Source organism: Meriones unguiculatus, chromosome 9 (genome assembly GCF_030254825.1).
Source record: "Meriones unguiculatus strain TT.TT164.6M chromosome 9, Bangor_MerUng_6.1, whole genome shotgun sequence".
NCBI classification, from domain to species: domain Eukaryota; kingdom Metazoa; phylum Chordata; class Mammalia; order Rodentia; family Muridae; genus Meriones; species Meriones unguiculatus.
In genome coordinates, this window is record NC_083357.1 from 4,352,699 (window position 1) to 4,378,293 (window position 25,595).

At 36.7% G+C, this 25,595-nt stretch overlaps 1 protein-coding gene across 28 annotated transcripts in view; it reads right to left on the minus strand.

The window, feature by feature from the left end:
- The window catches only part of Slmap (sarcolemma associated protein), a 119,777-nt gene that overhangs the window by 36,787 nt on the left and 57,395 nt on the right, over positions 1 to 25,595 (minus strand). For 5 of the 28 annotated variants that reach the window (XM_060390727.1, XM_060390732.1, XM_060390733.1 and 2 more), the window contains exons 4-13: positions 22,469 to 22,505; positions 20,661 to 20,723; positions 18,972 to 19,067; positions 18,644 to 18,715; positions 17,235 to 17,375; positions 15,746 to 15,883; positions 13,284 to 13,452; positions 13,145 to 13,195; positions 12,666 to 12,716; positions 6,759 to 6,821 (exon numbers count right to left, since the gene is read on the minus strand). In XM_060390727.1, the coding sequence (XP_060246710.1) occupies positions 6,759 to 6,821; positions 12,666 to 12,716; positions 13,145 to 13,195; positions 13,284 to 13,452; positions 15,746 to 15,883; positions 17,235 to 17,375; positions 18,644 to 18,715; positions 18,972 to 19,067; positions 20,661 to 20,723; positions 22,469 to 22,505 (881 nt within the window). The remainder of the gene's footprint in view (positions 1 to 6,758; positions 6,822 to 12,665; positions 12,717 to 13,144; positions 13,196 to 13,283; positions 13,453 to 15,745; positions 15,884 to 17,234; positions 17,376 to 18,643; positions 18,716 to 18,971; positions 19,068 to 20,660; positions 20,724 to 22,468; positions 22,506 to 25,595) is intronic. The other 23 variants (XM_060390734.1, XM_060390738.1, XM_060390739.1 and 20 more) reach the window with 7 other exon arrangements.

Here is a 25,595-nt window from a genome sequence, read left to right on the forward strand (position 1 = left end):
GTTCTTACCCACACTCCTGCTCCTCTTTTATCTGAGGCAGGGTCTTAGCGTGTAGTCCATGTTATCTAGCACCAGCAACCCTCCTAGCTCAGCCTCTTCAGCACTAGGATTATAGGCACCACATCTGGAGAGTTCCATGTTTAAGCCATGTGTATTTATTTTGAAAAATAGCACACACCCAAGAATACTTTTTTAAAAGAGTTATCTCTCCTGCCTGCAAGAATACTTTTTAAAGATACAGGTTTTTATAAAGTGAAGTTCTCTGAGACTATTGCCCAGTCAAAGAAATAGAGCCTTCCTTCCTACCAGCCTCCAAAGCCTCCATATTTTCCACAGTCTCTCCTGCACAAAGGCAAGAGCAACCTGACTTTATACTACTTATTCTTTCATATTTATCTGTTTCCTCCTTTTCTTGGTGTATAAGTTTGTGCGTTCATGTGTGGGTATGCGTGTACATGTGTGCATATGCATATGAAGGCCACACATTACACTGGGTGCCTCCCTCAGTTGCTCTCACATTATTTTTTGAGAGATGATTTCTGACAGAACCTAGTCTCACCATTTCGCTAGACGAGACAGCCAACATATCTTCCTGTCTTTGCCTCCCCCATGTCTGGGATTACAGAGATGCACAGCCAAGCCCAGCTTTTTGCACTACACTGTGACTAGAAACCCCTCTGGGCTTCACGCTGGTATTACAAGCACTTTACCAACCAACCATCTCACTGAGCACTCTCTCACATTTCTTTAGTCGCACTACCCAAATGTATCTGACTAAACATAACTTGAATGCTTAAAACTTCCCATAAATCAAATACTACAGTGTGCCTTTTTACATGCTAGGCTTCTTTCACCCAAGAGATCACATTTATTCCCTTATATTGAAAGTCTTTGGGGTTGTTTCTACTTCTCAACTATTATAAACACTGCTGCTATGAACATCCTTGAGTTTCAATCTGATATCACTCCTTGGGCAGTTCTCTAAGGAGCTTATTTTAGGGAGTAAAACTGACAACATAATAATTTTAACTATATTAGGAACCATCATCTAAGCTTTTAGCTTAGCCAGGAAGTAGAGGAGAATAAAAGCAGAAGAGCTATTGGATCTGCCACAACCTGCTAGATGAGAACTAAACTTCTGTCTTGGTTCACAGGAGTAAGTTATGGACCACATCACCAAGAGGTGCACAACGATATAAAAAACAAATGTACTAAAAAGAAGACTAAAGGAAATTCGGGTGTGCAAACATTAGAGTATAAGTGCTGAAGACACATTTTTCTTAATTAATAAGGAAAGCTAACCAGAACAGTAAGGCAGAACTTAAGTACAGTGGGGATCCCAGGAAATCAAAGGATAGAGGAGACCTAGGCTATCTGCTCTGCAACCACCAACTTGGAAATATTTCTAAATCTCAAAATTGAGCTTCATCAAGAAATAAGGTCATAGTAATAGACCTGAGCCTAAATTCTGTAAATTGTAAACATAACAGCAATTAAAATTTTGTAAATGGTATGCGTACTGGTAATGAGCGTGAAACTCTAGATTCTGAAAAGCATATTACAGTAATCTGAAAGGCAAAGCTGGCTCCTCTGGCTCGCCACTCATGCCTGAGACAGAGAAGGACAAACCAGCTACTCCAAAAAAAGCTTCTGCTGACATCTTCCCACAGTTTCTGAGACGTGAGTGTCTCCCACCTCCCAACCCACGAGCACTTCTACAGGTGAAGATCAGAGAGCACCAGGTAAACACAGTCTCTCAGGGCAGGAACACCACCTCACTCTGTGGAGCTAAAGGAGGGAGTGGAGCTGAAGGAGGCTGGTGTGCGAGGAATTGTGCTGTCGGTGAGAACTCATCAACATTCCTCTCTTAAAGGGAAATGAGCCAGAGTCACCTCAAGAGTTGCTTTTTAAAAAGCAAATACTAAAAATAAACTTATTAAAATTAATGTGAAGATATAATTAAATTGAAAAATTATAATTAGTATTCCACATCAAGCTAGTAACTAATCTTCCTCAGAGACTGGCAACTCACTAGAAAAAAACACAACCTTAGAACTTCACAGAAGAGGCTCCATGCTTGCATTTTAATAATCAGACATCTACACCGGAGGCACAGCTCTATCTAATGGAAACAGTGAAAGTCATAAAGCTAACATACCTCCTTGACAAAGATCCAACAAAGCTGAGCCAAGTGATGCAATTGCTATCCTGTGGTCTCCCTCTTGTTAGCCTTGAGCTACAGAAGCTGCATGCTTGTAAGGTGGATTTTACTATTTGTATAACTTGGGGATGTTGAATTGATAGACATTTTCTTATGAATCATTTATGCCTTCTCCCAAGAGTACTGCTTCTAAGCTTCTCCAGGAATGTCCTGACCATAACACCCCTCCGCTTTTAGAGAGATATCCTTTTCTGGCCTACTTGAGAGTCTTCCTTATGCCCTGCAGATTGTGACTCAAATAAAAGATGCCAGAGACCTCCTTATGAGGCTCTGACCCCAAGATACTCTAGAACAAGATAACCAGAACAAACTAAACTTTAAAAGGTAAACAAGATTCGGTGGGCTAGAGAAGTTGGCAGCAGATCAAATTAAAAGGCTCTTCCTACTACTGATGGATAAAGAATGATGTAGAAAATAATAAAAGAATAAAGTATTAAGTCCTCCCTTTTCTTAGAGAAAGTTAACTCATATAGGGTCACTATGGTGTTGTATGACCAAGGAACAAAAGAATATCATGATTAGACATATAAATAAATTCTACAAATACATAAAATATAAACACCTTATTGTGGCAGAAACTGAATACTAGCTGCAGCAGCTTTGGCCTGAAGACTTTTCCTAGGTCTAATGACAACTAGCACCCGACTATTAAAAGTTGATAATACACTGCTTGGGACATGACAATCTGCCCAGGCCAACTTGGAGATTTTCTTTCTGTCTAGTGCCCTTGAAACCGCAAGACCTACCAGCCTGAGAACAAACTGTCCTGCTTTGGCAAAATATGCCCTTGAAAGTAAAAGATTGTTAAAAGTTAGGTTGTGGGTTTGATGAGGGAAAATGATTGCAAAAGATAATTATGGTTTATCAGTGATGACTAAACATATGACCAAGAGGAAGCTGAAACACGTGCCAGGGACAAAAAAGATATGATCTGTGTTTTGGAACAACATGCATCTACTCTGCCCCCTGAGGATGCATAAATGAATGAGCACTCTGACTGCCGCAGTCAGGACGTAAAACTTACTGCATCCCCATCTCTGTGCCGACACACTCCTTCCTGGAAGACTCCTTATGTCCTCTCCCAAACCTGACCATAGGGGCTGACACCCCCCCACCCACACACACTAGTATTCATTTCTGGTGAAGTAAATCAATTGAAGCAATTCTTGTTTTAGACAATATTCTAAAAGCTGTTTTAAAACAACAGGAAGCAGAAACAAGCAACAGAGAGAAAGATTCAGAACTCAAACACAGGAGGACAACATGGTGAAAATAGACCAATTTCAAGAACAGAAGGATTGTTTCTACAAAGATAGCACCAGAACAAATGTATAATTGTCCTCTTCTTGCCTTTCAAGTGTTAGAAAAGCTGCCAGCAACCTTCAATGTATCCTAGACCAGACAAACTAACAAAAAGGGATCAAGTACTAGAAACACCTAACTCTGAAAAACAAGCCGAGTTTTCCCACGATGAATTCAGAACCATAATTCTGAATTCAGAACCATAATTATTTTTGGTTTTTTTTTTTATCATAAATATACTGACCAGGTTTAAAGGAATAAAAAAAAAATTTAAACCAAAGTTTAAAAGAAAAAAAAATCTGTTTCTAGTAGAGTATGTACCCAAATAAATCTGAGATTGTTCTGGGGCTGACCTCATAGAGTGATACAATAAACAGTGAGTTACCCAGCAACACTGATTCAGTGGATCCCTCTAAATAAGGCTTCAGTTTCAATGAATTTCAAAATGAGGATAGGGAAGGGGGAAAAATATTTTGCAAACATTAAGAGAGAAAAACACCTGGAGATAATGAAAACAATAAAGGCATGAATTTCACTTCAGGATACTTGGAAATGCAATCAAGAGGGAGACGACTCTAAGAAAACAGGCAACTTCTCTCTACAAAGCAGACTGGAGAGGAAAATTTCTCTGGCATCCAGCAACAAAATCTCTCCCCATATGAGGACATTCAGCAGCCAGAGATACCAAAGAGGCAGACAGCTCTCCAGAGAACAGTCTCTCCCTGTGCTCCAGAAAAGGTCTTAGGTCTCAGTCTCTACTTAAGAGTTTCACCTTTCACGCTTCATCTTTTCACTCAGCATTCAGGAAAGTTAACTGAGGGACAGAGTTCATGGACCAAACAAAACAGATGCACAGCTTGTTACCTCAGACAGCATCTTTAGCAAAACACATGAGTTTTGCTAAAAGAGTTTCAATGTATTTAAGCTTAATAGTGTATAAACTTAACAGTTTATAAACTAAGCCTCAAAGTACTCAAGAAATTAAACTTTACAGAGACAATGAAGGAACCTAGTCCTTCCTAAACCCTGAATTCCTGAAGGCAATTTTTTGCTAACAGGTTTTTAACAAGTTTTAATGAAGTTACCTGCTAATTCTAGATTTTATGTAACTTTATACATAACGTATACAGATCTAGAACCGTAAATTGCAAAAGGTTATACTTAAACCTGTTTAAAGACCACCTTCTTTCCCTAGGATTAAGAGCATTTATCTAAAAGAACTTTTGAAAAATTACAGTCTGAGTTTCCATACAAAAACACTGAAATACGTTCCGCGTTATTTATTTCTATAAAATCAAGCTATTCTCTTATTGATTCACGAGGGTAAATTAGAATATCTCACAGTATACTAAATATAGATGAAGAATCCAATGGAAGCAAACCATGGGCTTTTTAGTTTTAGAGCACAGTGATTTTATCCTAGATAAAGCCCAGTAAATAATAAAGACATTTGTTTTTTAAAAGACTGGAAACAAGAATTTGAAGTACTACTGCACACTGAATACATACGTAATCAAGACCAACCAACTTAAGATGCCTGGCCATTTAAATAAAAACACCGAAATGACTGTGTATGGCTCTCAGTACGTAATCCCAAACTACTCTACAACTCTTTTCACAAGTTTACCTGAGCAAGGTTTGCTGAGTTTCCTTGTTTGTGATAATACTCATTAAACGTAACAATGTCTACAACGGCAGTTTGCCATAAGATGACCTTTCTAACAACAGAGGTAACCATTGTTCCAGAAATCCTCAATTTCAGATTTGGAAAAATTTGGAAAAAAAATTGGAAAAATAACACCAGAATGGCTAAGATCAAAAACTCAAGTGACAACACAGGCTGGAGAGGTTGTGCAGAAAGGGGAACCCTCCTCCATTGCTGCTGGGAATGTAAACTTGTACAATCACTTTGGAAATCAATCTGGTGCTTTCTTAGACAATTAGGAATACTGCTTCCTCAAGATCCAGCTATACCACTCCTACGCATATATCCAAAAGATGTGCAAGTATACAACAAGGACATTTGTTCAACAATGTTCATAGCAGCTTTATGCACAATAGCCAGAATCTGGAAAAAAACCCAGATGTCCCTCAGCTGGGGAATGGACACAGAAATTGTGGTACATTTACACAATGGAATACTACTCAGCCTTTAAAAACAAGGAAATCATGAAATTTGCAGGCAAATGGTGGGAACTAGAAAAGACCATCCCAAGTGAGGTGACCCAGAAGAAGAAAGATACACATGGTATATACTCACTTATAAGTGAATATCATATATATAATATAGGATAAACATACTAAAATTTGTACACCTACAGAAGCTAAGCAAAAAGAAGGACTCTGGGTAAGATGATCAATCATCACTCAGAAAGGCAAATGGGATGGACATTGGAAGAGGGAGAAAACAGGGAAGTGGACAGGAGCCTACCACAGAGGGATTCTGAAAGACTCCACCTTGTGGAATATCAAAGTAGAGGCTAAGACTCACAGCCAAACAGTGGGCAGAATGAATGGAATTTTATGAAAGATAGAAAGATCGAAAGGAGATGGAAAGACCTGATGGGGACAGGAGTTCCCAAAGGAGACCGACAGAGAAAAAACAAAAAACAAAAAAACAAAAACAAAAAAAAAAAAAAACTGGGCTCTGGGGGCCCTGCAGAGACCGACACCCCAACCAAGGATGATGATGCATAGAGATGACCTAAGACTCCTGCTCAGATGTATCCCATAGACTCAGTCTCCAAGTGGGTTCCCTACAAAGGGGAGCAGGGGCTGTCTCTAGCATGAACTCAGTGAAAGGCTCTCTGATCACCTCCCCTTGGGGGTGCAGCCTTACCAGGCCACAGAGGAAGACAATGCAGGCAGTCATGATGAGACCTGATAAGCTAGAGTCAGAGAGAAGGGGAGGAGGACCTCCCCTATCAGTGGACTGGGGGAGGGGCATAGGTCTCCACCCTACGAAGGGTGGGAGGGTGGGACTGGGAGGAGATGAGGGAGGGGGCCACAGCCAGGATACAAAGTGAATACATTGTAATAATTAATAATAATTAAAATTTTAAAAAGTTAAAAAATATTTTTCTCAAGAGAAAAACAAGTAGGTGTGCTGACAGCTGAAGACGGTTCCTTGCACACTTCTACTACAAAAATACACCGACCCACGTTATTTCCTATAGCTTCTTAATTCTAGCCCCTGACTTCATACAAATCAATGTGAGAAATACTCTGTACTCACTCTGGCATTCTAGGAACTGATGAATAGAAGTGCAGTCCCCGCCACTCTTTGAAAGCAAGTGCTCTAATAAAGAAAGAAACACCTTTAAGGATATAATTTGTTGCTGTCTTGAAATAAACAACAGCCAAGGTAAAAAAAAAAAATATTTTTTAAATATTTTAACATAGGTAATTAAAAAGAACTAATAAAATTGAGTATATTTTAACACATTTTGAGGTACTGAAAATTGTAATTTATAAAATCACTAGTTTACTCTGGCAAGTTTTTAAAGGTGCAGTTTTTATCCAAAGAACTCAAAAACCTTTAAGAAATATGTTGCTTTAAAAAGCTTTTTCCATTTTTCATATGTACCTTTATCCATAATAGATCTACAAATACTCCTAGGTGATTTTTGTGTTTTTATTACTGAATTAATTTCAAGGATGTGTTCTAACAGTCTCTCTTCCAAGATGTTGACCTTAATTAAGATATAAAGGGTAAAAACGTCAGAATGCATAAAGTCAGCCAGGCAGAGCAACATATGCCTGACGTGCCCGCATTCAGAGCGTGAGGCGGGGCTGCCACGAGTGAGACCAGCATGGGCTGCACACAGAGCGTCCTGAGAACCGACACCAGGAAACCAGCCTTCTTTAAACACACCGAGCTGGGGAGGCGGGCTGCCAGACAATGACTTCTTTAAGTTGATGACATAAATATTTTTATGCATTCATCACCCATCTTACAAAGAGTTATCCACTTGACGTACCGTAATCTATATCATATATACCATTACAACATTACATTGTTTATCTCCACCCAAATTAGCCTGGTCTATGCAGCTGAAAACAAGAGCTTCATAAACACTTTTGCTTACTTAAGAAATAATCCAGTTTTGTGAAAAAAATTTTAAAAAAGAATTTAAAAAGAGAAAATTAAAGTTTTGGCCCTTTTCTTACAAGAGCCTCTACTTAATTCAAAGATCAAGGGCTAACTGATCCAGGAAGTTTTAGTATAAAGGCTACACCCAGCTGGCAACTGCTCGGAAGGTCTGAAGGTGCGCACACCAGGAAGGAGTGCATGCGGTTCAGCACCACCTCGCTGTGAACTCGCTCTCGTCACCTCAATCCACCCCCTCTCTGCTGTGTTGCACTGGTAGAACAGTCATATTTACACAGTATCCGAAGGGCCCATGCTACAGCTATAGGACAAAACTGGGAGAATGATGAACACAACTTTTGTTTAGGAAAGATCAATGAGAAGTTCAATACAGCCTCAACTGGAAAAAAAAAAAAATTAAAAGTTAACTGCAACAGAAATCAGGAATTAAAGAAGTAATTTAAACAAACAGAATCTGACAACTGGAGCTAACCCTAGCAAAACGGAAACCCTCAGTAGATTAGAAAATATCAAGGTAAAAAATCATTTTACGTAAACTCTTAACTATAACACTTTCAAAACTCAAACTATGTGATATCATGTAATGTGTGAAAATTTGTTTGGACAGGTAAAGAAAATGTATATACATGTGACAGAATTTTATGCAGTCATATAGAATGGTATATGATCTGCAGATCACCTGCAAGAAAATGGATGGAACTGATGATCAGCAAGCCAGACTCAGAAAAGACAAACATTATGTGTTTGTTTCTTTCACATGTAAAAATCTAGATTTAAATTTATAAAAAGCATATGTGATATGAAAGTAGGAAGGGACTATGTAGGAGGAGGAAGTGACCTAAAATGAGTGAGAACAAGTAAGGATAATGGGAGGAAAAAAGACAAATATATCTCTCTTACATGTAATCTAGCTTAAATCCACGTATTTATTTTATATAAGAGCAAAAGAAACCACTGGGAAAACAAGGAGAATCAGCAGAGAGGAAGATGATAAGGAAGACTATAAAAAGATATATGTACAAATGTACAAGAATATGAACAAACTGTCATTAGCCTTTATGTATGTCTATCAAAAAATTTAAAAACTCATTTCGAACCAAATGTGAACATAACTAAAGGACTTTAAGGCAGACATGAAACCAGAATTCAGACCGATATTAATTCTAGTGATTCTTATTAAAAACAGGGAATCCTGCCGGGTACAGTGGCGCAAGCCTGTAATCCCAGCAGAGGCAGGCAGATCTCTGTGAGTTCAAGGCCAGCCTGGTCTACAAAGTGAGTCCAGGACAGAAAAGGCTACACAGAGAAACTCTGTCTTGAAAAACTAAACTAAAAACAAACAAACAACACAAAAAACCAACAACAACAAACAGGGAAGCTCACTGTGACGGTCTGAATGAGAATGGCCTCCATAGACTCATATATTAGAATGCTGGGTCCTCAGTCGGTAGAACTGTTTGGAAACTGTTTGGAAAGATTAGGAAGTATGGCCTAACTGGAAGAGGTGTGTCACTGGAGTTTGGTTTTCAGGTTTCAAAGGCCCAAGCCAGGCCCTGTCTCCCTCTTGGCCTGCAGATGCGAGTTCTCTGCTGCTTCTCCAGCACCATGTCTCCTACCTGTGCCATGCTTCCTGCAGTGATGTTATGGACTCTCCCTCTGAACTGCAAGCTCCCAATTAAATGCTTTCTTCTAGAAGTTGCCTTGGTCACAGTGTCTCTTCATAGCATCGGAACATTACGTAATCACAGCACCCACTGGTACTCACTACACTAAAGATCATCCTTTATCTATTTTAGAATTGCATGCAGAAACCCACAGAAGTCAGAAAAGGATGTTGGATCCCCTAGAGCTGCACTTACAAGTGATTGTGAACTGCCACGTGGGTTCTAGGAACCAAACATGGTCCTCTGGCAGAGCGTTAAGTGCTGTGAACCACTGAGCCATCTCTTAAGTGCCCTATGTACTGTTTTTAATATCTGAACCCAATCCTAGAAATATTTAGTAGACTAGCTTAGATAAAGTCTTCTATTAAAGTAAAAGTACATACACATGTATCGTGTCTACAAAAGCACCTTTTACACACGAGACAACATCCTCATAGTCTATACAAAGCATTTTAAGCACAACACTTAATAATCTACTCCTTGAATTGAGACTTAGGAATTAAGCTGGCACAACTACAGGTTATATGATTAACACTGGTAACCAAAAAGAATCAGACAAATTGGAAGGAAAACAAGTCTCTATGATATTGGTTAAAGAAATGGAAAAAAAGACAAACATGGAGACATAAAGAACTCTATTTAGAATGCATAATTTATCAAATGAATTTCCTATGTATTACGGTTTTCTTCATCCCTATTTGGACATATGCCACTGTAGCTTTTCATTGCATATGCTACTAAGTCATTCAAACAGAGCTTATTCCAACAGCTATGTGGCAAGCATAAAATAATTACATGATGATTTCAAATACCTACTAGGGAAAATTAATATGAAATGGTCACTAATAACCTTTAAATATTGGTTACATATTTAAATCACATTTTTATATTGTTGGTTAATTAAAATTTATTATTAAAATGTGTTTTATTTGTTTCTTTTTAAACTTTTACTTCAGGTACCAGAAAAAAAATTTAAATTTTATATATGGCTCTGATATTGTTTCTAGACAGCACGATTCTACACTCTTATATTTAAATAATGCTTACTTAAAAAGAAACAAAAACTTGTGTTATCAAATCTGTGCTTTTAGAAAAGTTAAGTCATTTCAAAGAGAGCTCACTGGAAGAAGTGTGAACTTAACATCTCTAGACACCACTGACATTTTCTCTTGTACCTACACTTGGTGTTTTCTCTACTACTTAAAGTGTGATGTTAACCTAAAAATTCATAAAAATTATTGCTATGAACTTTGGTAGTATTAAAAAAGTAAACGATCTTACTACTAAGTCCACTCTGCAATAAAATGTGGCATAATAATATGTTTGGGTAAATGTAAAAACTTAGGGTCAAAATGCTCTACTAGTCATTCTCATGCTACTTAATTTATTTCCAACAAAGACCCAATATTTTAACACTGGAATACTAATTATAGCAAGGAGTTCCCCATAACAATAAAAACAAATTTATTTAATATTAATTAAGGAGTCTGTAACTATTCTCTAATAGAAAAGCAGTCTACTAATCTAAAATCTCAGGCAAAAACTTTACACAGTAATCTGACAGCTCTAGTATAAAGTTAGCTTTGAATGTATGTAAATATTCTTAACTGAAAACAATAAGTTTCAGCTTATATTAATATAACACATGATACATAATTAAAAGTATATAAGCAGAAATGAAAAAGCAAGCAAAATAATGGAAAAATAAAATCATTTAAGAAAAATGAGTACTTAAAAGACAAAGATTAATTAATTTAGCAAAAATTTGCTAACACTTAATAAAAAGTCTCTAAAAGTTTTGGTAAAATGAATATAAACTACACCTTTAAAATTTTTTAAATTGCAACTCAAAAACTTGAATATGAAAAACTTAAAGCATTTTACAAAACACACAAAGGAGTCAAAAAGCAATGAACAATTTTTTTCCTCAAGGATCTTAAACTTAAATGCATAATATACACAACATTAGACCTTGACCATACAGCTCATATTTACATGATTATCTGGGCCTGCTTGGGCAGTTTCTAGAAGAACTTTCTTTTTTTTCCTTTTTATAATGCTGGAATTGACTCCTAGGCATAAAGCAGGATAAGTCATGAAGCTACAGCTCCAGCTCATCCAGTTACAAATCAAAAGAAGCTGCTTCTTAATTCTGGCCTCTTACCATGCATGATAAAGATATACCCTGATATGTGGAAAACTGTTTCATTAGAGCTTCTAGTTCTGACCTTGATATCTCCTACTAACTTCTGTATATTAAAATGGGATGACAAGCACATCATTATGCACTCTCCTACTCCAAACATCCAGTGTAAAACTAAGCACCCAGTTGGAGTTGGTGCTCAGTGAGTCTTAGAGGAAAGGGGCAAGTGGCCAAAGCGAACAGAAATCTCAAGACTACAAAAGCCTGTGATTTAAGAGTAGCCATGTGCTGGGCGGGGCGGCTCCTGTCTTTAAAAGTAGCCATGTGCTGGGCGGGGCGGCTCCTGTCTTTAAAAGTAGCCATGTGCTGGGCGGGGCGGCTCCTGTCTTTGAGCCATCCCAGTGCTTGGAGGGCAGAAGCAAGTCAGCATTATTCAAATAGATAGATCCAAGCAGCCAAAGTGACATAGTGAGACTCTGCATTATAAAGGAGAGCGAGACAAAAAGGCAGAGACAGAGAAACAGAGAGAGAGAAAGAAAGTGAGAGAGAGAGAGAGAGAGAAAGAAAGAAAGAAAGAAAGAAAGAAAGAAAGAAAGAAAGAAAGAAAGAAAGAAGACAAAGAACAACAAAAGAAGACAGACAAACAACAAAAGAACAACAGGAAACCTAATAACCTAATACACTGGCCATAAACCATAAACTTTGGTTAACAGAGGACTCCTGCTACTCAGAAAAAAAAAAAAGGGTCAAGAAATTAAAAGCTAACAAAATATTTTTCTGATTAGAGTAATGCTTAATCTCATTCTGTGATCAATAAAACAGACGGATTAAAAAACGTTTCCACATGTCTAAGGATCCAATGGGACATTTAATAAGCTCATATACTGCATATGCAGACCTGGAGCCTGAGCATGATAGAACAAAACAGTAGTACAAGCTCCTAGGAAGGTAAGAGCCACACAAAACAAGCCACAGTTAGCAATGAACAGCACTTTCTTACCTGAGCCATTGTAACTTCCACATAGAAGGGATATCTAACAATAGATCGTATTTGTGTCTTAGACTATAAAGAGAAGCTGTATTTTAAACAACAAAATTCAATGGTATGTGAACAGTTGTATATGTGTTTTCTTCTAAGCACTAAAAATCATCAGGCATTTAGCTCTCTGTCCTACTTAAATGAGCTAAGGATATCATGAAAAAAATGTAAGTTTTTTACGCTACCTTTTTCTGTGCTCCCATTTATTTTAGGTAAGAAGTCATCAACTTGTATCCCTAGGATTAAGACAGGATATCATTGCCTGATCAGAGAAAGTATCACTTTAAAAATGGCGTCACGTGTAATCACTGTATGCATATTCCTACTCCCACTGATGCGGTCTAGAACACTGTACTTGTAAGATGAGCTCAAGCCGCCATACTCTTACTAATTCACACTTAGGGACCTTCCAAAGAACTTCAGGATAAAGGATCCTGCCACTGTTCAGAGACTCACAACTGTCTCAAGAGGCAGAAATCTCACCATCTCAAAGACTAAACAATGGCGCCCACTGGTGGCAATCATGAGAATTTTAAAAGGAGATTTCTAAAAGTGTAACCTTTGATACTTGATATGTGAAATATCAAATGAAAGTAAACAGTGTGAAATGTGAATAAGGTCAAAAGCTTAATGAAAACACATCTTTAAATAAGGTGACACCTACCTAAGCTGCTGCATTCTTTAAGAGTTTTCTCCTGCAGATGTTCTAACCGTACTGTAAAAAATAGTCCAAGAAAAAGATATTTCACAGACAAAGGAAACAAAAGCCAAATAAAACCCAATTTCTGTATCAGCCAGCTTACCTTGTAAAGCTGTCAGCCTTTCATTGGTGAAATCATTGTCAGCTTGCAAAGCTTCTATTTTTGCCTGAAGCTCCTGTTCTTTTTCTTCCATTTCATCTATTTTGCTCTGTAATTCTTTCTTCTCAGCTTGTCCCTTCTGTTGGATTTCCTCTTGTTTTCCCTCTGCTACCTATTGAATAGGAATCTTCAGTCATTTCATAAAGCCTCACATTTAAGTAGCCCAAGGCCAGGACTGCTTCATTTACTTATACTTCTAAAGAATATATTCAGAATTATAAAACATTTATAAAGCTGATTTTCTAAAGAAAACAAAGACAGAAACTTAATGTGGAAAGTGATCTGCACTGAGGTCACTACTACATGGCACTGACAAGGGAAAAACTTAGAAGCAAACAAGTAGGCACAAGAGATAAACACGGAGATAGTCAAAATTAAATCTGCCATATAACTTTCATGGGAAATAGATTTCCAAATTTACTATTATTACAAATTGTTTGTAAGTTCTAAAATGTAACATTAATTTAAAAGTATCAACTATTTATTTCTGGCCAAAAAGATGATACAAGCCCTTTCCAAAAACATTTCTCTTGACAGAAGCTTTCTGAGAACTACCATGAGTCTTCTCTGCCTTCTCTGATAAATACCTATCTTGTAGGCACTCACCTGAGACCAAGATCATTTTCCTTTATTTTAATTAATTTTTAAGTTAATATCACAAAGTACTGTGTTTTACTACAGCATTCTTCATACATACATGTCTATACATTGTTTTAATTTATCCTTATTTGCACTGCCCACCCCAATGACTACTGCCCCTCTGGCTGTTTCCCTTCCTCTTCCCAAACAGCCCCTTCTGCTTTCATGCCATATGCATTCTGTTACCCTCTCTTCTCTGTTCTCCACAATCTTCCTTCCTTCTCATAAGCCACTTGTTGTTTCATGACCCACTAACAGATATGAATAACAAACAGTAAGATGGGTTTTCAACAGTTGAGTCACAAGATTTTAAAGGACCAACTAGACCTATTCTCTAGTCTGATGCTCTTATTCCAAATGTTTCAGAGGGAATCGCAGCTGAAGCACAATCAACACCTGAAGGCTGAGGACAACCATGCCTGAAGCAGGTTATCCCACGCTCCCTGTGAGTTTGCTGCAGCACTAAACAGCTGGTCTCTAACTGTGAGATGACCTAAAAACAAGCATGTTTTCTCTTGCTTTCTTTTTCATTTTTGTTTTTGGTGGCAGGGTTTCTCTGTGTAGCCTTCACTGTTCTGGAACTCACTCCATAGACGAGGCTGGCCTCGAACTCAGAGATCCACCTGCCTCTGGCTCCTGAGACCTGGGATTAAAGGTTCGAGCTACTACCGCCCAGCTCAAAATGAGCAGGTTTTAAAAGCATCACATTATATTAGATTTTGCTAGTTCTTTTTTAAAACATTATTATTATTATTATTTTTTACTGTGTGTGAATATGTATATAAGAGGCGCAGATAGGTGCATGTGGAGATCAGAGCATAGCTCTATTTGTCATTTCCTTCCACTTTTACATGGGCTCCTGGGAGTGAACTCAGGTTATCAGGTTTGCAATACACTTCAATATCTCACTCTGACCACTGATCTCTCTTCTTATAATTTATATATTACTATTATTAAGTGTGTGTGTGTGTCACATGGCTAAGTTCTGGTACATGGGTGCCATGGCCCTCTTATGGAGATCAGAGGACAACTTTGGGGACTTTCCTTCCCCCATGGGTTCTATAACCAAACTTAGGTCTTACAGTTTGTATGACAGTGCCCACATTGAGCCATCTTGCCAATCCTTATCATGTTGATTTCCAATACTGCTCTTTTCTGTATCATTCCAATCTTAGTCTATGTGATGTTGAAGCAAACACTACACCGGACTGTCATGAAGCACTGACTGCATTTCCATCCAGAAGAAGTATGCCTGGTTTTGGTTTTAAAGGCTTTCAATTTTCAACAGTAATGGAGGGCACACTAAACACAATATACTTTTTTCACTATCAATTTCAACTTTTCAGTTTCACCAAATTTTACATCAACAACTACTGAGTGATGTATAGACTTTAAGAGTTAATGTGTAGACTATTAGCTTAACATGCTTTCAGGCAGACTAAACACAAGCTGTGATGGTTTGCGTAAGAATGCCCCTCACAGGTCTGCATGTTTGAATACTTGGTCCTTAGCAGGTGATACTGTTTGGGTAAGTTTAAGAGATCTGGCTTTGCTGGAGAAAGTAGATTTCAAAGCCTCAAGCCATTCCCAGCCAGCTCTCAGCTCCCAGCTCCAGTTGCCATGCCCGTTTGCTGCCACACTTCCTCAGCATGATGGGACTAGATTCCTACTCCTCTGGAGCCATAAGCCCAAATAAACTCTAACTTCTGTAAGGTGTCTTGTCATGGTGTTTATCACAGCAACAGAAGAGTAAATAATATACATACCTTTAATTTATCAGATAAATCTTTAATTTCATTAACTGCTCCATTATATTTATTGGCTAATTCTCTTAATTCCTCCTGAGTCCGTTCATTCATTTCTTTCAGGTGGGTACATTCATCTTCAGTGTTACTCAGGCTTCGCTGCAATTCAAGTTCACAGGCAATTCATTTAGAGTAAATGGGTCCTTATTTAAAATTTATCATAAATTCAATTTGTAAAAAAATGTAGCTCTGGACTATTCTCCATCAACATTAAACTTAACTTATGTAAAGGTAAGTTAAAAGACAAAATAATTTCAGGAATATGTAGACTAAAACAAAACTAAGTATTTCTTTTTTTTAATGTTGGGAAATGGACAAAAATACTTTTAAAAGGTCAACAGGTCTAACTTTTAGCCTTGAAAATGTTTTAAAACCACCAATTCCTTTTCTATTTATTTCTGAAACAAGACTATGTTACTCAGTCTGGCTTCAAATTTGCTACAGTACAGCTTGTGAATCTTCCTGACATCATCATCATCATCATCATTCTCATTCCTGCTATTATTGTAGTATAATCTATCACACTTAACTTCTAAGCCAACAATCCTAAAAATAAGTTTAATACCACGTAGCAGTTCATCTAATGTGAAAATAGGAAGATGTTTGAAACTTTCTTTGTACGTCAAATTAATCAAGCAATAATGAAGATAAAGTACATACTATAGAATAAGACCATAATACAAACTATCCAGTTCCTCATACGTGCTAAGCTCATACCCACTGAGCTAAACTCTCAGACTCAAGAATCACATTTTGATTGTTCCTAGGACCTACACGACAGTTAATATCTAAAGCCTAAGACACAGTGTTACTCTAGAGCAGAGGTTTTCAACCTGTGGGTCATGACTGTTTTATGGGTGGAATGACCCTTTCATTGGGCGCCTATTACCATCAGAAACACAGATATTTACCTTACAATTCATAACCATAGCAAAATTTCAGTTATGAAGTAGAAATGAAAATAATTTTATGCTTGGGGGTCACCACAGCATGAAGAACTGTATCAAATAAGCTCAGCATTAGGAAGGTTGAGAACCACTTCTCTAGAGGATGGGTAAGTAGTCAAATTCTCAGTCTTATGTTGCCATCCTCCATGAAAAGTCAGCAAACATTTACGCCAAAAGATCAATTCCCACCAGACATGGTATTGGCATATCTTTAATCCCATCCATTTGTCTCCATTTGGAAGACAAAACTAGGTGCATTTCTGTGAGCTTGGGGCCAATCTGGTCTATATAGTATGTTCCAGTCCAGGCAAAGGTAGTTTAGTTCCCAGCATCCATGTCAGATGGCCCAAAACTGCCTATAATTCCAACTCCAGTGGATCAAAGACCTTGGACTTCTGTAGACACCTTTACTTGCATACATGTACCCATACACACACTACACAGACATATAATTTTAAAAATAAAATAAATCTTTAAAAACAGTAACAATATAAGTGAAATACCTCAACTTCTGAAAGTTTTCTAACCACTTCAATTTTCTCCTGAAGAACCCGCCTCAGGGACTCTTTGGCTGTTGTTTCATAGTTGTGTTTATCTTCCTGCAGTGCTATAAGTTCCTTCCGTAAACTATCTTCTGTTTGATTCTAGAATAAAAGACACCTATATTATACCCAAACTACTCTCCTTTAAAAATTGCTTATCCTTTGAAAGAAATAAACACATTACAATAGTCAAATTTGTATGTTGAGGCACCCCCAAATACAAATATTGGCTACTATTAACGAAATCTGTATTTCAAAGTTGTGTCAGTAACTTATGCCTTCAGAAACTATACTAATTCCAATGGAAAGAACTAAAGGCAAAAAATTTCTCTCAAATATTAAGATTATTCATATTCTGTGGAAGCTATCACAGTTCCATTTATGAGCAAAAATCATTGCTATCAAAACATTAATCATTTTAGAATAACACTTAAGACAAATATAGTAAGACCATCATGAGGAAAAAGGAGATCCCAGGTCTGTAACTAGCAATGTGTAAAATAAGCATGAAGCATCCTGTCTAGTTTGGCCACAGGAAGCTATCGAAGTTTGTTTTAGCCAGAGCACCAACTTTTTACAGAAACTAAAATGTTTACTGCCAATACTTAATAAGTTGATCATCAACAAAGATAACTACAAATATAGACTGAAATACAGCAAATATACTTAACTCTAAGCAAGGGAGAAAGTACTTCATTGCCATTTGCTGGTACATAAAAAGGAATCAATTTATTCTGTTTCAATCTAGTAAATAATTGGGGGCTCACTTATTCTGTTTTTTCCCCCTGTAGAAAATGTAGTTAGAGTAACAAAATGGTTCATGAGGAAAAAATTCTCTTTGAAGAAGTAATCCAGCCAAGTAAATGAAGGAATGATAGAATTAAATTACAAGTTAAGTATCTTAATGAAATAATGGACCTAGTGAAGAATCAATGAATCAATAAAATCCTAAAAGAAACACCATCTAGCTATTATTTTGTCTTCGACTGAAGAACACCACCACCCATAGAGTGTTGTGTTGTTGGCCAAGGAAGGTAGAAGTGGGGGACAAACAAGTATCATAACCTAAACCAGACTAAATATCTATTATTTCATGCCTAGAGAAAGAGCTAGAAAAATATTTTAATAGCAGTATAGACTGAGTCACAATCCAGAAGGCAAATCATCTCTTCAATAAATATCAACTACAATAGAAAAAAAAAAGGAGTCAGGACTGGACCCGGGCGAGTACTACAACTCTTCCTACTTACAGGTATACCTGAATTTTTTTTTATGACAAAGATATAAATGAATTCTAGAACTATATAAAGAAATGAAACTGCGGAAAACACCATGAGTTCTTTCTATGTACCTGAAATTAAATTACCTACTTTGGAGCATGCCTGCAACTGGTTTCCCATAACTTCTAACCGTGATAAGAGTCTATCTTCATCTATTAAAGCCTGTTGAAAAAACAGATATAAATAAAAACCCAGAGTAACAACAACAACAACAAATTATGCAGAACAGATTTTATTGCCAACAAAAGAAAGAAAATTGGAAAATCAATCAAGATCTACTACAAAACACTGTTTCAACATTTAATTAAGATATAACTTTACTTTTGTTTGCCAGAGAATCTTATTCATTCAACACTTAAAACAAACAAACAACTGTTAAAATGTTTAAAAGCTTCTTGAATATAAGTCAATACAGTACCTGCCAACTAGTATCTGAGGCCTCTTGGGTGATGGCCAGTAGCCGCTGAAGTGTGGCTAACTTCTGCTCCAGCATCTGTTCCCGATGTAAGGCCTCCTAACATAGGTCACACACAAAAACTCCAATGAGCTCAGCAGCACAATTCCTCGGAAGAATAATACTCGGTATGGTGTGACTATATTCGCAAATTACACCATGGTTTCAGCTCACTATTTCAGCCCATGCACTGGACTGCAGGTACAGATGTAACAGGTAGTCTAATAACTTCTCCCCCACAAGTTACTCATTTCTGTTTTCTTTTTATTGGTAATCTACTAAAAGAGCAACTTTCAAAAGCAGAGTAGAAAAATTAACAAATGTTTCTGTTTCTGCTTGTATTTCATAAATTCACACATGGTTTTTAGAAATATTTATATACCTAGAGACAAATGCATTTCAAACTAAAACAAAGATACTTTACAGCAGCTCTACAACATGGTATCTAAAATAGTAATAGTTTTTAGGTTCTCCTTTTTACAATGTTATTTAAATATATATATATTTAAAAGAGAGACTACTCAGAGCTTAAGGCATTTTCAAATGTTCTGATTCTCCCCCTGATTATGTCACTGAGTAGTAGTTAATATTTAAAAAGCAAGAGCCCACTAATATTAGCCTCTATGTGAATATGGTGAAAACATCGAAGAGCAAGAGTACTCTGTGGTCAACATTTAATAGCTAACAGCATCCCCTTCACAGAGTGTGAAGGTAAAATGCCCACATCATCCAGCTATGGCTTTGGCACACCTTCATCCTCTGTCGTTCCTGTCAGTACCGGAAGGACACACACTATCATTCTATCTTTGAGCTATCTTTGCTTTAAAGATAGCACTTAAGGTTTAAAACAGTAATTTACTGCTCTCCACATCCTCAATAAACAATGACTAGGCGAAATCTGGCCTACTGTAGAATTATAAGTACTTTGTTTTAATGCAGAGTGAGTAATCTAATAACACCATCACCTGAGAATCCACATTAAAATGGCTATTTACCATATTTTATTTTAAGCTCTTGAAACATTCCTAATATCCAGGAAGTAACAAATACAAAAAGTTTTAGTGATGAACAAAGCTACCGGCCAACCACAGTTTTAGAATCTACCTCCACTAGATGGTGTCATTACATCTTTTTTAAAATTCCATTCCATTAGTTTCTTAATTCTGAACCAAACTCCCATAAATGTAGTACTTCTGGAAATAGTCTTTTAGATCTAAGATATAAAATTCAGGTGATCAAAGAGCCGGCCACTGAGTAATAGCCAGAATCTGGAAACAACCTAAGATATCCCTCAATGGAGGAATGGATACAGAAAGTGTGGTTGGTACATTTAGGTAGCAATTAAAAACAAGGAAACCATGAAATTTGCAGGCAAATGGTAGGAACTAGAAAAGATCATCCCGAGTGAAGTAATCCAGAAACAGAAAGACACATATGGTATATACTCACATATAAGTGGATACTAGCCATATAATATATGATAAACATACTAAAATCTATAGCCTTAAAAAAGATAAACAACAAGGAGGACCATAGGACCTCACTCAGCAGAAGCCTTCCACAGGGGACCTCTGAAAGACTCTACCCACCAGGATACCAAAGGAGAGACTAAGTTACTTTTAAAAGCTAAGAATTCTCAAGGTTTGCTTTTACCTGTAGATACTGAGAAAGTTGGAATAGTTCCTGAGAGTACATACTTGGAGTGTTAGCAGCAACCTAGAAATAAGACAAGATGACGTCAATAATCACAGAAAACGAGCGGTACATTAAGAAGGCTATTAATAGTCAATAAGCTAGTACAGCAAGTAACGGTGCCTGCTCTCAAGTCTGATAACTTCAGTGTGATCCCTGTGCTAGATGGTTTATGTCATCCTGACATAGGTTAAGTCATATGAGAGGAGGAAACCTCAATTAAAAAATGACTCCATAAGATTAGGCTGTAGGCAGGCCTGTACGGCATTTTCTCAATTAGTGATTGATGGGGGAGGGCCCAGACCATAGTGGGTGGAATCATCCCTGGGCTGGTGGTCCTCGGTTGTGTAAGAAAGTAGACTGAGCAAGGCATGGATAGCAAGCAGCATCCTTCTGCTTCAGCTCCTACTCCATCCAGGTTCGTACCCCGTTTGAGCTCCTGTCCTGACTTCCCTTGATAATGAACAGTGATGTGAAAGCGTAAGCCAAATGAATAAACCCTTCCCTCCCCAAGCTGCTTTTGGAGTTTTAGCACAGCAATAGTAACACTAACTAGGACAATCCCAATATCCACATGCTAAAATGAGAGAACCGACTCCTGCAAATCATTGTCTCATCTCCATTTGCAAAGACAGCATGCACACAAAATAAAATGCCCTTAAAGAATTAAAAACAAACCAATTTCATAAAATGTCTATTTTCCTAAATATGCATGTAAAATATTTTTAATCGACCTAGTCTCTCAGATTTCAATCGCTGTGACTTATAAGCAAGATGATGAAGCAAGCACTACTGTGAAACTTTATAAGCCAAATCAAACTTATAGCACAAAGATACTGAGACTTTTCATAACCAGGAATAATAACTCCTAACCAATACAGTCATGTTTTTCTTTTACAATTCATTACTAATTACTTCATTAATGTGTCAATATGTCACTTAGAAACAATGTCATTTAGAAACAACATTCTTCAAAATGTTACTTAAAAACACATGTCAGGTTAGAGGATAAAATGAAATTTCACACTCTTCACTCACTGAAAAATTAAAATGAAAATTTTTTATTATTATATATAAAATTTCACAAGAAGATAAAAAAAAAAATGTCCAAAAACTACAAATCAGCTTAACTGCTTAGAACCTAACTGTACTAGAATAAACCTCAGTAAGGGCTTTTCATGACTATTGAATACAGAATCGCATGATTAAAAAAAAAGTCAAATGTAAATGTAATGCCAAATAGTAAAGAGGTATGGCTTTGCTCTTTGATCACACTCTGTTATTTAGCAATGGCACCTATACTTGCAATGCACCATTACTGCTAAACAGAAACAAAACTCTAGCCATCAATTACTGCAATTTCTAATCTGTGGTGTCAAGAATCAATGTTCAATGGCATTAAAAGAACAATTTATGCAATTCCATTTTAGAGCTGCTTTGCTGCATGTGCAGATACTAAGTAACTTCTTGGATAGAAAGCTTTGGGAAATTCCTAGACAGAACTGTACTTCAGAATAAAAGGTAATAGTTAATACTACTTACCTCTGGCAAGGCACAAAACCAGGTACATTTAGTCTACTCAGTCAATGGTTTACCTGGGCTACAAAAGCTTTTTCTGAAGAAACACTCATTCCAAATTTTCCAGACAATGAAGGTTATATTAACTACATAGCCATATTAAAAGTTTTTTTATTGGTAAAACATATTAAATATAAATACTTGAATGAAATAATATTTCAAAGTTTGGAAAACAATCATTCACAACTTACTTTGTCAACAGGACTCGGTAATGGAGCATGGATGACACTGCAAAGTAAAATTTAGAATTTTTATCTAATTTCCTGAAAACAGAGGAAATGGAACTAGAGCACCAGAATATCTTGTTATAAAATTCATGTATTTACTCATGCAATTAGAAGACTATGAGTTATCTTTCATCCTTTCATAAACATATGATATTCTTAAAAAATAAACTAATACATACATAACTACTTTTTACTCATTATTTTCCTTAAAACAAATTTCAATTTCAAAATGTATCGTGCCTTGAGTGCTGTAATGACTTCTTATTTTTAGCATTTCAACACACTGAAGTACCTTTCCAATCATGTATTTTTAATTTGCAACATCCAAATTATCAAAAATTAACTGCTCCTATGCAGAAGTCTTTAATAAGCACAGTTGGAAAGAAAGGTTATAATTTGGAAAGTTGCTCTAGTCAAGAACAACTTTAGCTGTAAAGACAGTACAACTAATCTCACCTAGACATCTTGGGACTAACTTAAAGTTTTCATGTATGTATGAAACTGAACTCAGAGCAAACACAACAGAGATCATCAACTGACATTAATTCCCTTTCGAGCCTGATAAAGAACTTTTGACAAAGAAGCAGCAGCAAGTCAACATACGAGCTCAGAAAATATACCAACTAGACCAAACTGGCTCTACTTACCAGCTAAAAGGCAAAGTAACTAAGCAACACAGGCCTCAAGAAGTGGTCCTATAAATTTAAGTATTAAGTGCGTTGATATAAACAAGTAGTTTTAAACAATGGCTTGGAATAGCACCCAAGCAAACACTTCCTTTTACTTTCATGAGAAATGTGCAGCTAAGGAAGCCAGGGTCCCTATTTTACAAAGCTCTGTAAGAGACTGTATGTGTCTTGAAGGCACGTAGAGAAATGTAGAAAAAGCGTGACACCTATCCCCCCTACAGTTCACATCTTAGAAACCAACCTAGTGTCAACTTGACAGCTTGAAGGCTGATTTGGGAACATTCCCAGATTCAACTGGTAAAGCTTGTATAAACTGCTGAGAAACTGACCTGGTATGGAATACACAGGAGAGGGTTAAGTAACTACCTATTTTCTGCATACCAGGATATCTTACAGAGACTTCACTGAGCATGTATAAATCTTAACTATATTTATTTGGTAACATGTCTGTGTCTCAGGAATTACGATCAATTCACCCCTGCATTCACAGAGCCTATCAGATGGCCTTAAGAAACTTGCTGCCTAGTAAAGGTTTTTAAAAAGTTTTAACTACAAATATTTTTCTTCACTCTATAAAACTAAAATGGATGTTTTAAACATAAATTAATTTTCCTTGACTGTACAGGCAATATATGTTTAATATGGAAAATGTGTTAGGTATAAAAAAATAAACCAAAATTATTCAATCCTAACACCCAAAGATAACCATTTTTATGTATTCTTTTTCTCTCTATGTGTATTTGTTATGTCCATATACATATTTTTTTAATCTTGTTTTAAAATCTGGTTTTCTTAGTGATCCAAAAAGAAAGTCTCTGTTCTCATGAAATCTGGTTACCACCACCACCAACAACAACAACAAAAGGCTACAAAAGTCAAATAACAATTCTGCAAATATATTTGATTTTTACAAAATCTATATTAGATATAGATATACTTTGAATTGTTGAAAAACTTTTGTATATAAAAAGTATAGCAAGGGAATGTTAGAAGGCAAAACTGTTATTTAATGTTAGGGTTGTAAAGTTATAAGCAATTTCTATATCTTGTTAGAAAATTATAAAATATAACAAAAAATAAATTATCATAACTACCTACTGAAGTTAAAAAGCGTACACATCATTTACATGTGGACATGGCATTAATGTATTCTACCATTTAAACTCCCAATTAAAATTAGATTACAATAGCAGCAGTTAATGTTTATCAGGGATTTATTATACGGTAGATACTACACTAAGTTCTTTAAATATGCAACTATATTTAAGCCTTGTAAAGTTCCTTCTCAGTAAGTCTTATGATTTATCTTCATGTCTCAGATGAAAAAGGCCTGCAAAGTCACAGAAGAGGTGGAGTAAGGCTTTCACTGAGCCGCCTTCCCTAAAGTCTACTCAGATACTCATCCAGCTTTAGAGAACTGTTCGTTCAAAACTTGTTTTCTAAACTGAAGCAAGATATTCAATGAGGGAATGTTGACTAGCCCTTTAAACAGGGGTAGGGACCTTCTTCAGCGGGTAAGGTCCCTGCTGCTCAAGCATCCCCAGAACCCTGTAAAAGGTCAAGTGCTAGAGCATGCCTGTAACCTCAGCACTTGGAAGGTAAAGACAGGTAGGTCCCTTGGGCTCAATGAGACCCTGAGGCTGCCCTCCCCTCCGCATGCAGGCAATACACATATGCATACAAACATTCACATATGTAGTCACTAAAGGGAGTGGGGGAAGAAAACAAGAAATAGTTAGAAGATATTATAACTATTAAAGAATGGTGACAACACAAAATCCTGCCTCAAAGAAGCTGGAAGGCAAGCACCAACACCAAGGTTGTCCTGTGACCTCCACACATGCCATGGCACACACGTACACTCACTCACACACACACACTCTCTCTCTCACATACACACAAACACACACACATACATACATACATATGAAAATCCACTTATTCTATTAGATGGAACCTAAGAACACAGAAGACATACATGACTGCTCAAAGCTTTTAGCTCTATCAAAAATGATCTCATATCAACTATATTTCATATCAACTGCAAACAGTAGTCTTTAAAAAAGCTATATGTCATTGGTGAATCGATTAGGTATTATACAACTAAAAGCTTAATTCTTGACCCATAAAGGCTTTGTTACGTTAAAGTTCTTAAACTTTACTACAATTTTTAATAAACTGTAATTGCATTTTAATAAACTATAATTAAAATAAATGGTATTTTAAATTTCAAATGTTTTATAATCTCTGCTTTGCATAATCTAGCCATAAAACTACAGAGAAAAAAAAAACTATGGTAGGCCCTAAGAAAAGCATAAAATATATCATTCTAATGACAGAAAAAGAGACAATTACAGTAATGGGGACAGGAGGGCTCTTTCTGCTTTGTCTTTCTCTCTTCC